General features: G+C 49.6%; 1 protein-coding gene across 2 annotated transcripts in view; it reads left to right on the forward strand.

The window, feature by feature from the left end:
- The first annotated feature begins 982 nt into the window (after positions 1-982).
- The window catches only part of UNC5B (unc-5 netrin receptor B), a 379,330-nt gene continuing 364,370 nt past the window's right edge, over positions 983-15,942 (forward strand). For both annotated transcript variants that reach the window (XM_086922114.1, XM_086922115.1), the window contains exon 1: positions 983-1,662. In XM_086922114.1, coding sequence (XP_086778240.1) covers positions 1,599-1,662 — 64 coding nt within the window. In that variant the 5' untranslated portion in view covers positions 983-1,598. The remainder of the gene's footprint in view (positions 1,663-15,942) is intronic.

A 15,942-nucleotide genomic window follows, 5' to 3' on the forward strand; every position in this document is an offset into this window, starting at 1 on the left:
TGTCAAAACACCAGACTTAATTATTTAACTGTACTTAAAACGCTGTCTCATAAAAAAGTATCCACGTTAGCACTGGTACACGCACATATGAAGGCGACATGTACGAATCAACGACGAGACGTGGGCACACCTCGGGCTCCCCGCGCACCATAGGGACCCCAGACCCAGTACAGCAAAGGAATAGTACACCTGCAGTTCCACTGTTCCTTAAACCAACAAGCGCCGTCAAGAGTAAAACGTCGGAAGAAGTGCTCCGAAGGATGGGGGGGGGGGCTTCATGGGATGATGCGCATTTTCGCGAGAGGAGGACCGAGCACACGATGCCAACCCAATAAACAAAGAAAAATAAGCAGAGTAATTAAGAGCAGAAAAGATTAAAGGGAAGGAAGATGATGGGTAGAAAGGAGGAAAGAAGTGGGAAAAGCAGTAATCAATCAAGAAAGAAGTGGTTCAATTGGGTATGTAAATGAAGGGAAGAGTGGCAAAAAGGAAGAAAGAGCTAAAGAAGGAAGACTGAAATATAGTAGAAGAAATTGGAAAAAAAAGAAAAACGTAAGGAGAGAAAGAAAAGAAAATGAAAGGTGCGTAGTATGAAAGAAGGAAAAGGCAAGTAAAGTATGAAAGAAATGAAGCAAACGGAGGATGAAAGAACTGAAAAAGAAGTATGAAATACAAGTTGTAGAGAGAAGCGAGGAAACGAAAGGAGGGGCAGAGCGAGAGGGAGGCATGGCGAAGGAAAGATAGAAACGCAGAGGCTGGCTGAAGCGGTTCTGCTCCTGTCGCTCCTCTCGCTGGAGTGGGAGTAGCCGAGTGTCGCCGTTTCTTTAGAAGTGCAGAGTATCCGCCCGTGGCGTTCCCCTGTCGCTCCCCGCCCTTCTTTGCTCCAGAGCCTCCGCCCCTCTCACTCCCCCTGGCGCCCCCTCCCAGCCTGCTTCTCCTGGGCTGAATCCTTCCCTGGCAGTGTGGCAGGAGGCAGGGCAAGGGGAAGATGCGATAGCCCTGCTAGCGAGGACCAGAGCATCCACCGCAACGCCGGAGTGCCCAGCCAGCGGGCACAGAGTGGGTGCATCAGCAGCACCCCGCCAGAGTCCAGGACCCAGGAGAGCGGAGCGCACGGGGCACACCTCAGGAGGCGAGTGCGGGACATCGCTGCCAGGGGCACAGAGCGGGGTGCGACCCGTGGGTCCATCATCAGCACCCCACCAGAGTCCAGGACCCTCGAGAGCGGAGCGCACGGGGCACAGGCTTCTCTGGGGGAGCGGCTGAGAGCTGTGTCGGACTGGACTCCACGGCACCGAGATGGGGTCCGGACTTTGACCAGGAAGGGCAGGGTCTCTGGTGGACCCGAGGTCCGGCACTTTTCCCTCTGGGATCCTCTCGGGCGCTTGAGGTCGGAGCCCGGGCGCGCTGTGGGATTCAGCTGCAGGAGTCATTCATTCACGCATCCTCGGAGCACGGAGGACTCTGGGGGCAGCAGGGTAGCCTGGCCGCTCGGCCCTGGACCGGGCACCGCCGGACTCCACGGAGCTTTAGCGCCTGGACCTGGAAGGGACCGGACCCGGGAGCGGGGGAGAGGCCGGGGCTCGGCCGGGGCAGCGATGCCTCCCGCAGCCCGGACGCTGCTGCTGCTGCTGAGCTGCGCGCTTGGAGTCTACGGGGCAGGTAAGACAAGAGGCGCTATACCCCGAGCACACGCGCCATCCCGCCTGCCAGTGTTTACTCCTACCTTCGCAGGCTGCGGGGCTGCGTGGGGAGCACGAGACGCCCAACTGGAGCACTTAAGCCAACCCCAGCAGACACCACACACGATCAATATTGACACTTTCACCAGCCAGCACACCCGGGAACTCAACCAAGGGGGGACTACTAAAAAACAGCAACACACTGGCTTTACTCTGCCAGTGTTTACATCCGCGACACCGCTGCGCCTCGGGCCACGTCTAGGCTGGCATATCGAAAAGAACAGCAACAGGCCTAGCCTGTTTGGGCAATAGTTAAACTCCTGACCACTGTGGGTTCTGAGTGACCCTAGAATCATCCCAGACGGGCTGACCCGGCACACGCACACTGGCCACCGGCACACGCGCCACGGACACACGCACACTGGCCACCTGCACACGCACACTGGCCACGGGCTCAGGCACACTGGCCATATTCTATCCCCATATGCAGATGGGTTTGTGGGACACACCAATATAGGCAGCAAACACCTAAATAAACAAACTTCAGCAATGTGAACCACTTCATGTCTCTGCGCAGATAATCCAGCATTTGTATGCAAGCATATAACAAAGCAGCAACCTAAAAGTGCTCTACCAACATTCCCACGTCACATCTCACGTGCGGGCCGCCTCGAGATTTATACATAGGAAGATTCATGTTAAAATAAACAACCCCTCATCACATCCTGGCAGCATTTATGTATGTGTCCCCTTTGGCTCGCTGCTTGTTATTTATGTTCTCTGTTGACTTACGTGGAAGACACTTTTTATGATATGTAAAGCCCAGTAAACCCACAATTCAAACGTAAATAACAATCTCTTTGTATATACGCCAGAGCAGAGCTGCCCCGTTTAGCACAGAAGTCGTGCAAGAATTACATCAAACAAGCACGCTGCAGCTCGATTAATCCAGATGATTTCCCGGTGTTTTTTTTTAAGCATTAGTTATTTTTCTTCAATGATTGACTGATACAGATATCACCAGGAAGTTTGTAGCCAGTTATTAACACAAATAGACACTTTTAATCCCCTTTTCTTTAAAAAGTAATACGCAATAGTGACAGTTAAATGTAAATGGTCTCTGAAAATGTTACTTTAAAAAGTTCAGACATTCTTAATTTTAAACAACTGTTCTGGAGTGGGTAACTCAGGTGTGCGGCCTGTGCTGCTGTCCGATCTTCCCGAAGTCAGCATTGCTTGGCACCTTGGTTTGATGGGCCGGGAAGTGGTCCGTTATGAGCGGCCTCCTGACTCAGGGTCTCGAAAGGAATCATTCGGCTCTGTCCGCTGGCGGTGATTGGGTTGTCCCCACCCGGTGGCAGGTGGCTGTTTGCCGTGTGCGCGTGGGGGTGATTTGCCGGCATGTGGCTGTTTGCCGTGTGCGCATGGGGGTGATTTGCCGTGTGCGCGTGGAGGTGATTGGCCGGCAGGTGCCTGTTTGCCGTGTGCGCGTGGGGGTGCTTTGCCGAAATCCAGTCCCGCAGGGCTCCGGGACAGACCGTGACCCGTCCGCGATCAGTCGTGCCCCCCCTCGCTAGGCCTGTCTCTGGCCCCACCGGCCCCTCTCCACACATCGCCTAATTGCAGCTCTTTTTTCAGTTATCTGGCTGAATACGGTTGCTGTGTGGAGCAGACAGTAATTGAACTAATTGCCGTATTTATCCTCTCGCATTATCCATCGCTTGGTGTGCGTCTGGCTATGTGTGTGCGCCAGTTTGTTGGTACGCGTGTGGCAGGCAGTGGGCGCTTGTCTGTCAGCAGAGCGCACAAACCCTGCCCTTCAGTGTTTCCTTTAGGTGTCTCCATACATTGGCGGCAAGGTCTTATTTTTAAACAACACACAGCGTTCCTTGGAGCCCAATTTTTGGTTTATAAAGTTCTAGCGATTCGGGGGCTGGCGTAAAACAAACCCCGAGGGCCAACCACTGTAATTGGAAGAACGGGGTTTGTGGGTGTTTGAAGGGATCCTACGCCTTTGGGAGCGGGCAATGGGGCTTGGGGGAGGGGGGGGGGTGATTTCGGTCTCCGGTGATTGTGAGGCACCACGTGTTTATGAGCACTGGGGACGGTCTGCTGTTCTAAAAGGACGAGTTACTGCGTTCTTCCCACTGAGGCCTCGGCAGAGTTCAACATAATTACTTTTTTTAAAGCGCTTCATCCCTCATTTCTGCGGTTTCTAAGTGCTGTAAATAAGACGCCACCGCTTCCCCATTTATAGTAAGTACCAAGCAGCCAAGAAGTTGGGCGAAAGGCTAGTATGTCGTGTTGTGTTCACGTGTTTTTTTTGCCTGCCCATCCCAGGGTAGCTGTGTACCTGATAGCAGGGGTCAACGCATTGGTGGGGGAGAGGGGGTGAGTTTAAGATGGAAAGGCAAGCTGCACCCAGCCGCAACACATCAGTGGGTCAAAGCGTGTGCTGCAGAGACCAGTGCACGACCTTATAAGTCAAATGCCAATGTCTAGTCGCCCCCTTCGCTTTCCAAGTGCAGGCTCCAGGATAATGGATTTGTTGCAATCTGCAAAACCATTCGGACTCAGGAGGGAGTTAGTAGCGTGTGATCTTTGGTTGCAGCGACGCTGCGAATAGTAGGTGTTATGCACCGAGTAAACCCATCATTGGGCTGTGACACTACATTAATTCCAAATCCCGGAGCAGGGCGTGACCAGTTCATAGCACGCCCCTAACCGCAGGGCCCGGTCCGCCGACAGCCCGTGAAGCGTGCAGTAAACAGGAGAAACTGAGAGCAAAGCAAGAGACTGGTTTGACAAGCCGGCAGCAGGCTGTATGGACACTACTGGGCATGCTTGCACTGTGGGCTCGGCGCCTGCAGCAGCGGCCTCTGTACCTTTAAGGTCCGACCCCTCCTCAGCCTTTCGGCCTGGTAGGTTTGATGAAGGGAAGACGGTTGAAATGGGTTATCATGTCAGCGCGCAACGGCTTCAGGGGTGTCACGGGTCCTAGTGCAAGCATGGGATAGTGAGAGCAAAATACCGCAATTATCCACGTACAGTGCTTCGGCGCCAGCCCACCTGGCGCACTTTTCATAGCTCCTTAGAAACATTTCTCTTTTCGGGTGCGCTATAGGGCCGGGATCCGGCCGGTGTGAGCAGATAACTAAACCAAGGCGAGATTAAGCGCGCAGTTACATAAACTGCAGTCTGTCCAATTGACCGTGCTCTTCAGAGCCCTTCGAGCAGGTACATATGTTTGGTTAACAAAATACCTCCTGGAAACAGATGGCAGGTTGGGGGGGGGGGGGGGGGGGCTGTACTCCGTTGGAGCCCGGGCTCCTGGATGTGAAACCCTATAATGGGGTTAGACAGGAAAGCTCGTTGCTCCGCGACCTCGCTTAATTGTGAGACTGCCAGAGACTTGGATATAATGAAGGGGGCTCGAGGGAAGCGGTGGAGGGGGAGCGGGAGGGGTGCTGGCGGCCGCCGACCCAGGAGCACCGAGGGAGCCGCTCTCTGGCTGTGGGATGTCGGTTCTACGGCGAAGCACCGGCCGCCCAGGACTGCTGCTGCGTTTTATTAAAATGATACACGGTTAGGACGGCTGCTGCTGTCTCATTTTGGGTGCACCCCCTGCTAAAAGTGCTGACACTTTCTGATTCACCACCCCGGTCAGAAGTGCTGGCACTTTCTTATTGAAAGTAATGTCAGGTAAACAAAGGTGCTGAAAAGTGCTGGCACCGCGCGATTCACAACCCTGCTCAAAATACAGGTGCCGTCCAACACACTATAGACTGAAGTACCGGCAATGTCCCAATAAAACCGCATACATTTTAGACTAAAGGGCTTGCAGCGCCATATTACAATCTGCACAATGACTGAAGTGCTTGCAGTGCCTTGTTAAAAGTATACAGAGACACAAGTGCTGGCGAGTGCAATTAAAATATGAGCATAGACTCAAGTGCTGGTGTTGTCCTATTAAAAATACAGGCACCCTGCTGAGAAGCGCCAGTTCTATCTAACGAACACCGTGCCCCCAAGGTGCTAATTCAGTCTGAAATAAATGCCTCCTAAGTGCTGGTGCTGTTGCATTACCCGAAAGCGCCCACCTTCATCATTTCTGGCTTCGTTCAATTTAAAAGCGACGCAGCCGAGCTGAGAAGCGCCATGCCGTCTTACTGAGTACTGAGGTACTGACAAGAAGTGAAAGTAGAAAGCAATCCTGATAAGGGAAAGTTCAGTACCAGTAAAAGTTAGAAGCTACCTTTAGATGTTAAAGCTCAGTATTAGTAAAAGTAGATTGCCACCATGAAATGTTAAAATTCACTAACATTAAAAGTTAGAAGCCACGATGAGATGTTAAAGTTCGGTACCAGTAAAAGTAAAAAGTCACCCTGATGAGTGAAAGTTCGGTACCAGTAAAAGTAAAAAGTCACCCTGATAAGTGAATGTTCGGTAAAAGTAAATGTTACCCTGATGTGTAAAAGTTCAGTACTAGAAAAAGTAAAAAGCCACCATAAGATGTGATAGTACTCTCCCATTAGAAATATAAGGGAAACTAGGCCCCTGATGACATGTTTGCCACTGAAAAGTACTAATTGCACTACCACCTACAACACAGTAAGGCTGCCCACCCCTCTCTTTCCCCTCAAGCCCCTACAAACATACAGGAAAACATCTAGAATGAAGAAAGGATTTAGAGACAGTGCTGGGTTGCCACACAACCAGAAAGCACCAGTGATGTGTCTTGCTGTTTGCAAAAGTCTGCATAGCCCATTCTTTATTTTATGGGTCTTTAAAGCTGAATCTCTTTAAATGCATAATGGAATCTGATCCAGTTCTACGTTTTTGATTTTCATTTGTTTTTATCATAATGTTATTCCCAGCTACTTCCATCAACCCACCAGAGGGGAGCCCGCTTAGGTGCTCTCAACTAGACTACCCTGCTTCTATTACCCCTGCCATGTGCCAAAGCTCCACACACTCTGCCCATGTTACCCATGCTTCTCACTCACGCTCTATAGATCGTTCCACTCCCTCACACTGCCTTACGCAGGAGCTACAAGGTCCTCGCCCAGCCTTATCCGTGTGCCACTATCTCCACACACTATGTGACCCAGTCTAATCACATTGTCTCTCCGTTTGTCCCCAGATCCTCTCACTGCCTAGTCACGTGCCCCATGTTCCCCACTGTGTTATGTTATGTTATGTTATGTTATTTGGATTTTTTAAGCGCACAGCTGCCCCAGCTAAGGGGCGTCCCGTCAGGGAAGGTTCTCAGCTTTTGGTTCACACACTTCTGCCAAACAAGCCTCATATGGCACAGCGAGTATGGGCGCCCTATCTGCATGGACTGGGACTTCCCTGACTGAATGAAGTCTAGTGGCACCGTGTTTGGTCCTGGAAGATGTATTTCAATGTTTTACCTTACAGGGTTCAGGACTGGTTCAGAGGGCCCAATAGGATGAATCTAATCACTGACGTCCTGATAGTGGTTTCTTTGTGGACGCGGTCCAAGTAACCAGTGCTTCTCACATTGTCGGCCCCAGAGAACTCAAGGTCCCCAGGTCCAAGTGAGAGAAACTCAATCCATTGCAGGGTTCTACGTTACATTCCAGCACATGTGGCCATGATATAGGGGTAAACCTACCGCTGGCACTCCTCGTGATTTATTAATCTAGACTGCCAGGCCCTGAATTGTGGAACGTGAAGCTTAAAGATATTGCAGATTTCACAATCTCCAGGAAAGTGTTTAAAGCCTGTAGTATAGCAGTCGATCTGGGTGAAGGGGCTTTGAGCTGCTAGGGGACTGGACGAAATATCTTGTGTGTTAAGTTCAAGTTTAATCTGGAAAATCCTCGAGACTACGTCAGATAGGCACTGGACTAGAGTGTCACTATTGCCATCGCCGTTGATCCTGAGGTACAGCTGCATATCTTCGTGCAAGGTAGTAGACAGAAACTTTAACCCGTTAACCGCAGCAGTAATTCCGCCGCGGTGCGTGCGTTTCCGTGCGTTTCCGTGCGTTTCCGTGCGCGGGTGGGGCCGCGTCGGCCATTGGCTGACGGCAGCACTGGGGAGGTAGTGCTGCCGTCGGCCAATGGCCGACGGCAGCAAGGAAAGGGTTAAAAAGCCGCTCTTTGAACCGAAACAAGTGAGCCAGAGCCTACCTAGAAAAGCTTCATTGTCACTTACATTATGCACCTATCCATTCGCCCCATCATCCTTCCACCCACCCTCAGGTACCTACCATTTTACCAATACATTCTGCAATCCATTCATTCATCTTTTCATCCATCATTTAATCTTTGACCATTCCATTCACCAAACATTCCATCCATCAGCTATGCATGCATTCATCAATCCACCTATCAATCATTTGACTTTCCCATCCAGAAATAAAGCATTACATCCATCAATTGATCCCTTCACCCACCCATCCTCTCAGATTTCCATTTACTCTACCACTCCTTCACCCACATCCACCCATACCCAGCCATCCTCATATCCTCACCCAACCATCCATCCCCTCACCCACTGATCCATTCTCTCACCCATCAATGCACCCACCCTTTCACTCACCCACTCATCCATCCATTCTTTAGCCTCCCATCCTTACACACACTCATCCATCTACCCACCCTTTCACTCATCCAGAAATCCACGCATCCTTCTTTCGCTTTTCTATCAACCCATCTTTCTTCCTTATAGCGTGAATTCTGAGGAGTTTTTATCTCACATTCGAGACAGAAGATGCCCACAAAGAACTCCAACCTCCCTGTAGCTACTACAGTGGCGGTTTCCCAACACCTGTCTTCCTCCAGTGGTGGAAATCAATATCGGGGTTGGACAGGATATCACCCATGGGTTAGACCTACTCGTCGATAAGTAAATGGGGGTGGAATGGTAGTTTGAGAAACGCAAAAGAAATAGCTGTGGGGTGTGGCTTGAAGAAACTAGCCTTACAGCGTTTTGTTCCTTTGGACAGTCTTTTTGACAGACAGTTGAGTAGCAAGCCTTCTATGCCTCTTCTGGCATAACAGTACTCTGATGCCAAGGGTGTCTGATTACTATTTATAGCAATATACGTCTAACAAAAATACAAGTTTTAGTGGCCGATAGTTTTGAAGGCACCAGACCTGCCAGCAGTATTATTAGCATGCGATGTTTGCCCTAAAAAAATCATAGAATCATGATATGGACTGATCCAAATTGGTGTAGTCCCAGTAGCTAGTTCATGTATGACGTCATGCAGAAGGGATTCTGCTAGCTCGTGACGTCAGGTAAAGAGCGACTGCGTCCGCGCACGAAGGAGGCGTCACTGGCTCCAGAGCGACATTTCATGGGGCCATAAACGAACAAGTCCCAGCGGTTGGCAGCCCGACCCACGTCCTCGATCCTCGCAGGAATGCGCCGGCAGAGCCCAGTAAACTTTATGTGTCTTGGCAGATACTCCATAAAAATGTAAATGGAGGACTAAGTGGAGCAGGAGCGGGCTCAGCTCGGTTACCGCGAGGGAACGAGGCTGCGGGCACTGGCCCTGTGAGGCGAGGAGCTCGGCGAACAAAAGACACATTCATGGTTAATTAACGGGGCTGGGAAGCAATGAAACTAAACAGAACTGGAAGAGAGACAAGAGGCGAGCCGGCGTTTCCAGGCAGTTTCAGTTTTCGGCAAGGCCTCCTCCTCCGTGCTGCACCACACTTGGCAAGAATTCCAAACCCCGTGTTCTTGCCATGCCATGCCATGAATGCTTGTAACAGCGACTGTATACATACATACATATATTCCCTTTCTTTAGTAGCCTGCCCCTTGCTTGGTTAGTTACTCCACCTTTAGCCTAACGCGTTTCACATCAGCGAACTTTGTGGGGGTGTATATGGAAAGAGGCCTCTTTTGTTGACTTTTCTATTCTTTACTCTCAGACTGGAACATTTATTAGTTTGGAATTGAATTATGTAGAAAGGGGGACCAAAACACGTAGCATTGTGTCCTGGTGGCTCAGTAGACTAATACATCCACTGCAGGGAACTGTGTTGGCCCTCATGGTCACAGGTTCAAATTCCGACTGGCCCACTCAGCCTTTCATCCATCTGAGGTCGATAAATTGAGTCCCATTGAGTTGGGTAACAATACACATCTGTTATTCAGTGCAAGAGTTGGGGTGAATGTGCGCTTTACAAAATACACATATCGTGATAAATTGTGTGGCGAGGAACGTCAAATTGTGTGGCAAGTGAAGCCAATTAAACACAAAGTATGCAGCATGTAATGGTAGTAAAGGTAAATAATGTGTCACGGTCTAGGGCATTCTCTCGAAATTGTAGCATTTTAAAATAGAAATGCAAAAGGTATAAGTATACTGACATATGTAGGTTTCTTCAAACAAAACTATCCACAAGCTGCATCTATTGAACCTAGTATTCACCAACCAAAGACTGTTTTTCCTTGCATAAAGCACAATGCCATTTTATTAGCACGTTCCTTTCTATTCCTGGCAGTAAAATGGATTGTGTGAAATTATCCAGTGAATGATCCTGTAGAAAACAAGCTGACTTCTACACATGGCGTGTAATAGAACGCGTGTTGCCGATTTATTCAACGTCTCTGCGTTATGCTCTGAACCTTGCATCCATGGCAGGTGTGCAGGGCCCTCGGAGCACCTTCTCCCACAAGAATGGTGCTGTTAGGGGTGGTTTTCAATCGGGGGTCGGTGCAGCATGATCTGGTTTGGAAGGAGGCGGCTGAGGGTTGTAGAGTACGTGTATGGCATGGAAGTGGGTAGGTTGTACTTCCGTTTGGTACAGTGTGTGGACACCGGAAGTGGGTGCACAGTCAAAGGTCAAAAAGATTTATTGCATAATTAATTAAAATCATTACAATTTCCACATAATAATTTTATAATACAAAAGACAAAATTCTTGCTAAAAAATTAGACTACTCCTTTGTTAAAATAATGTAACACAGTTTAAAAAAAAATTTCATCCGGGGATACTCCCGCAGGCTTTAGGGTCAAAATTTTATTACGTGAGTAGTGCAGAATTTACCAGTCATTAGGATTGAGGCAGCGTTGGTGACCCGCTTCATTAGCCCTGTCCTTGTTCCACAAGACTCAGGCATTTTTTTACTTCTGCCAAGAATTTTATTCCCCGGCAAGCCAAAATAATTGAACTCCCTCCCAGCCAACAAGTTACCATTTGCCTGCAGGTGCGGATTTTTAACTCGTTGCAGATCTGTTTTAAGAATCGACGACGTTGTGCCAGGAGAGCCGGACAAACACACAAAAAGTGAGCTAGTGATTCTGTTTTGTATCCACATAGTCTACAACTCTCCGTCTGGTAGTTACCTTTCCAGGATGGTGCTAGATCCTTCGAAATGTGCATCCCCATCCTATAGTCTGTGAAGGCTCTTTTTAAATGCACATTGAAATGAGAGGATAAGTATGCATGCAGTAGTCCAGCTTTAAAGGAGTTGATTATGGTCCAACCGTGTCGCCGTTTGAGAAGTGACGCTTTGTCATCTTCGTGCACAGTCGAGGGCAGAGTGGACCTCGCAGGTAGGGCAGGCAGTTGGGGGGGGGGGGTTGGAGAAGCGTTCGGGAAATACATGAAAGATGAGGTAGGGTGGACTGAGGCCATGATCGAAGTGGTGTTTCGTTTTTTCATACTTAAACACAGAGACATGAGGGTGTATTGTGACATTATGAAAGTAAAAGGGGTTTAGCTTTTGCCTCACCCACGACATCAATATTTTATGCACTGGGCCTTTTGAACATAAACAGGTAAAAGTAGCATTTGAAGGGGGTGGCGGTCGAGAAGGAGCGTCTGTGGGGCTTGTAGGAGTAAAATTAGCAGGGGTCGGGTCCAATGAACTGGGCAGAAGGAGGTGTGAGGTGAACAGGAGATGGTAAGGTGGTGCGAGGGGAAGAGTGATGGGGTGTAACACTGGCCCCTGCAGTGCAGTGGGCCCCACCCGCCAGGAGCCCCTCATTAATGCTCAGGAGTTGGAATATCTGTGACACATGGCAGTCTCAGGAGCCCCTCAACATTTTATGTACGTGCCCCGCAATTTTGCATTATACAACTGAAGAGTGTGGAGGGAACAGGAAAGCGGGAGTGCGAATGTGTATTGTGAGGGATTGTCAAGTATGTATCTAGCGCTTGCGGCCACAGAGGGCCTGTTCAAGCAAGGACACACCAAGAGAAAGGTTACAGGCACCAAATTACATTAATTTCCCATTGACTGAATAAGTCAAGGTCTTCAGAAACATCTATGACTGCCTGACAGTTAAAATGTCTGTGAAATGGCCCATTCATCACAGCCTCCCGTCTCATCAGCCCTGCCCTTGTTACCCGTAAGCACATAGGACCTATTTTATGGATCCATCTACACATGAGCTCCCTTGCCCGTCCCCGTGTCTCATGTCCCAAGGTACAAAGTCTCTCTCGAGTTCACTAACTCGTGCTGGTGCTGAAAGCACACTCCAGAGTCGGTAAAGGTCTCAGATGGAACACTCTCCACAGCACAGACCCCCACACACCTTCCCATGGAGCCCAGGAGCCGTACAGCACCCACTGCAGAGCGAGTGTTCGCGGACTAAGGCTGCCTTCATTCTGAGGGCCACCTCACCTCGGCGCGCAGAATACTCTGAGGTGCGTTGGCGACAAGGGGCAGAAGAGGTTGATGCCCACTACACCCACCTCAGAGGAGAAGAGCGATTTCCTACCACTGCTCTTCGTTGTCACACTCCCAACAACACTACTCATACACTTGAGTACGCCTGGAATACATTGGACATCAGAGTGGGGTAACATGGAGCACATGGACTGAGTGTAGGTACTTTAGTGTACAGCAACGGAGTACCGAGCTTGTGGATCATTCACCGGGTGTAGTACCTTACAGCCCAGCAACGGAGTACAGAGCTAGAGGAACACAGTCCAGGTGTAATACTTTACTGCACAGCAAAGGAGTACAGAGCTTGTGGAACATATTCTATTGTATTCTGTAGTTTTTGTATAGCGCATGGCTACCCAAAGTCTTCCTAGCGCTATTCGTAACTATCGAATAGCGACCCCCATGTGACACTATTTCTTGAACAGCTAGGTCTTCAAGGCTTTGCGGAATGGGAGTTCCTGATCCAGCTGACGTAGCTGCTGAGGGAGAGAGTTCCAGAGCTTGGGTGCCAGATAGGACGTAGGGCGTCCACCTCAGTGTGAGCTCAGAATTCTGGAGACCTTCAGTAGGTGGGCAGAGGCTGATCTGAGATACCTGCTAGGTACAAAGGGGGAAACCAGTGAGCGTAGTAGTGGAGGACTTCCTGCTATTGATCTCCCTGTGGATGATGTATAGGGACTTGAACTGCACTCTGCTCTCCACCAGAAGCCAGTGAAGATCCCTAAGAGCTGTAGTAGCTGGCTGGTATCTAGGTGTGTCTGTGAGGAGGCGAGCCGCCACGTTCTGTACAGTCTGCAACCTCTTTACCGCATAAGATGGTGAGCCGAGATATAAGGCATTGCCATTGTCTAGGCATCCTAGTACCAGAGCCTGGACAATAATTCTCCTGACTGAGATAGGAAGGAGCTTAAGAACTTTCATCAGTATCGTCAAGGTGCCATAACAGCTAGCTGAGGTTTTCCTGGCCTGGTGTTCCATTGTAAGTTTAGGGTCTACCCACCATACTCCTAGCCTCTTTATTGGGCCTGAGGAGGTTGGTAGATTACTTAGGCGGCCTGGGATGGATCTCGAGAGACTGCCCAAAGGGCTATTGTCCAACACCATGACTTCTGTTTTTTCTTCATTGACTTTTAGTTTGAAGCTGGCCATCCACCTGGCTACTGCTTGAAGGTGAGAAAGACATGACCAGCTGGGTGTCATCAGCATAGGACACCAGTAACAATCCAAGCAATTGCACCAGATTTGCAAGCTATAGCATATACACATTAAAAAGAGTGGGGCTCAGGGAGGAGCCCTGGGGCACGCCAGAGCTGAGGGAAAGACTGGTCGGCAAGTATGACTGATCAAGGACCTGAAAGGACCAGTCCTTTAGGAAGGAGGAGAACCCACCCAGGACTCTGCTCGTGATACCTACATTAGAGACTCTGAATTAGAATTGTATGGTTGACAGTATCAAAGGCAGCACTTAGGTAAAGAAGGAAATTGACTGCGGAGCCGCCCTGATCTTGGAATTTCCTTAATTCTTCGACCACTGCCAACAGAGCACATTCTGGCTGTGTTGTGGTTTGAACCCCATCTGAGTAGGGTGGAGTACTTCCTGTGTTAACAGAAAGGCAGAGAGATTTCTGTTGACATGTTTTTCCAGGATCTTAGTGACTCCCGAGAACAGAGAGATGAGCCTATAATTGTTCAGACAGAGGGGGTCCAGGGAGGGTTTCTTCTGGAGTGGTCTAACTATGGCATTCTTCCAAGACTGCTGGACTGCCCCTCTTCTGAGAGAGGAGGTCAGCAACATAGCATAATGGATTTATCCAGGGACCCCAAGAGAGACCACTATTGGGCCTACCTCCAAAATTGCATGTTAAAATACAATGTCCTATAATAATTTTGAAAATGTACAGACTATTCGTTGACACCATGATGCTGGAACGTAATGACAAGCCTTGAGAAAGCCCTGCCTCTATCTGCCACATAGGGTGAAACACGTGTCAGCTGTTCTCTTTCCCTTATAACTTATTCCGCGAAATGTTTAAAATGAGTGAAATGGATATAATCAAGTGGTGACTAAAAATAACTATTCTCACTCAAATTAACCTGGATTACTGTGTTGTATTTAAATAAGGAATTCCCCTACTGGCCAGAATATATTCTTTGGAAAGGAGGAACATATGCTCACAACACCTCCCTTAAGAGTTTAGCAACCATGTCAGCACAGGGACAATGCAGTATGCTCCTTTTTGAAGGATTTGATAGGGAGCTGGATCCAGAGGGCAGCCTGATTTTACGTAGACCGGGTGTATTATCTTATTGCACATCAACGGAGTACAGAGCTTGTGGAACACAGACTGGGTGCAGTACCTTACTGCACAATAAAGGAGTACTGAGCTTGCGGCATGTAGACCAGATGCAGAACCTTTCTGCACAGTAATGCAGTAGAGAGCTGGGGCACATGGCCCAGAAGTGTTAAGTTTGAGGCTCAGGGTCAGACAGAGAGAGAATCCTGGGGCCCATGAGCAGACAGCAGAAGGAGCGTGGAGAGCTGTGGCTGTGAAGGAGCTCAGGCCCAATGACAGTCCTTGTCAGGAGCTTTGGTGCAGGCCCAGATTGAGTGAATATTCCTTTTCGGGTTCAGTGGACTGCTGGGCGCAGATTAAAATAACTTCATAGCGCTCATTTGCAGATGTTGTAATCTTGTAGTCTGGATATTGGGACTTAAAAATATGAACTGAGATTGTTCAGGTTGGGCAGGGCTCGAGTCGGAGTACCACGCGGGTGGACGGGATCCCCCCACTTATTTACCCGGGGGGACACCGTCCCCCCTGCCAAACAGCTGGACTTCACTATTTGGCCTCTCTGGGACGAGGAGCTTGGCACCTTTCATGACGTCACTTCCTGTCGTGACGTCACTTCCGGTGACAGCGTCCCCCCACATCTTTTTTTAGGACTTGTGCCCTGAGGTTGGGACATTATCCCTCAGCCAGCGGTTGGGGTGCTGATAAAGTAACCACCAAGGAGGACTTGAACGAGGTTGTCTCCAGGTTGTTGAGCAGGGTGCGATGTGGAAGAGCTTGTGTTCTCAACACACGGTACAGAGAAGCAGCAAGCTCACAAGTGTGGTGGTTTGGCTTGGGTCTAGGGTACAGTGTATGCATAATGCAGCCCCCTGCAGTGCGGGGTCAAGCCCTCCAGGGGTCCTCCAGTCAGCCCAGGGTCAATGCATATCTGTGAGATATGGGAGACCTCGAAGCGCCTCACCACATTCTGCGGATATCATTTCGTAGAGTGCCACTGAGTGTATGAGGCGGCACTCGGAGCTGGACTGCCAGAGCAAGAACTGGAGCATGCTGACAGGAAGCCAAGCCACAGAGAAGGAGAGTCACATTGTCACACGGAAAGACCGCATGGAATTTGGGGCTCATGGGCAGCTAGTACAAAAACCTTGCAGCACACTCAAGTGGAATATGATTTAGGCACATTTGAGTAGGGTGTGAGGAATCTTGGAGCACGGGGGCAGCATGCCAGGTCTTTGGGACAGCATGCCAGGTCTTTGGGACAGCATGCCAGGTCTGTGGGGCGCACATCCACAAAAGGCCTT

Source organism: Lissotriton vulgaris, chromosome 5 (assembly GCF_964263255.1).
Source record: "Lissotriton vulgaris chromosome 5, aLisVul1.2, whole genome shotgun sequence".
In the NCBI taxonomy this organism is placed as follows: domain Eukaryota; kingdom Metazoa; phylum Chordata; class Amphibia; order Caudata; family Salamandridae; genus Lissotriton; species Lissotriton vulgaris.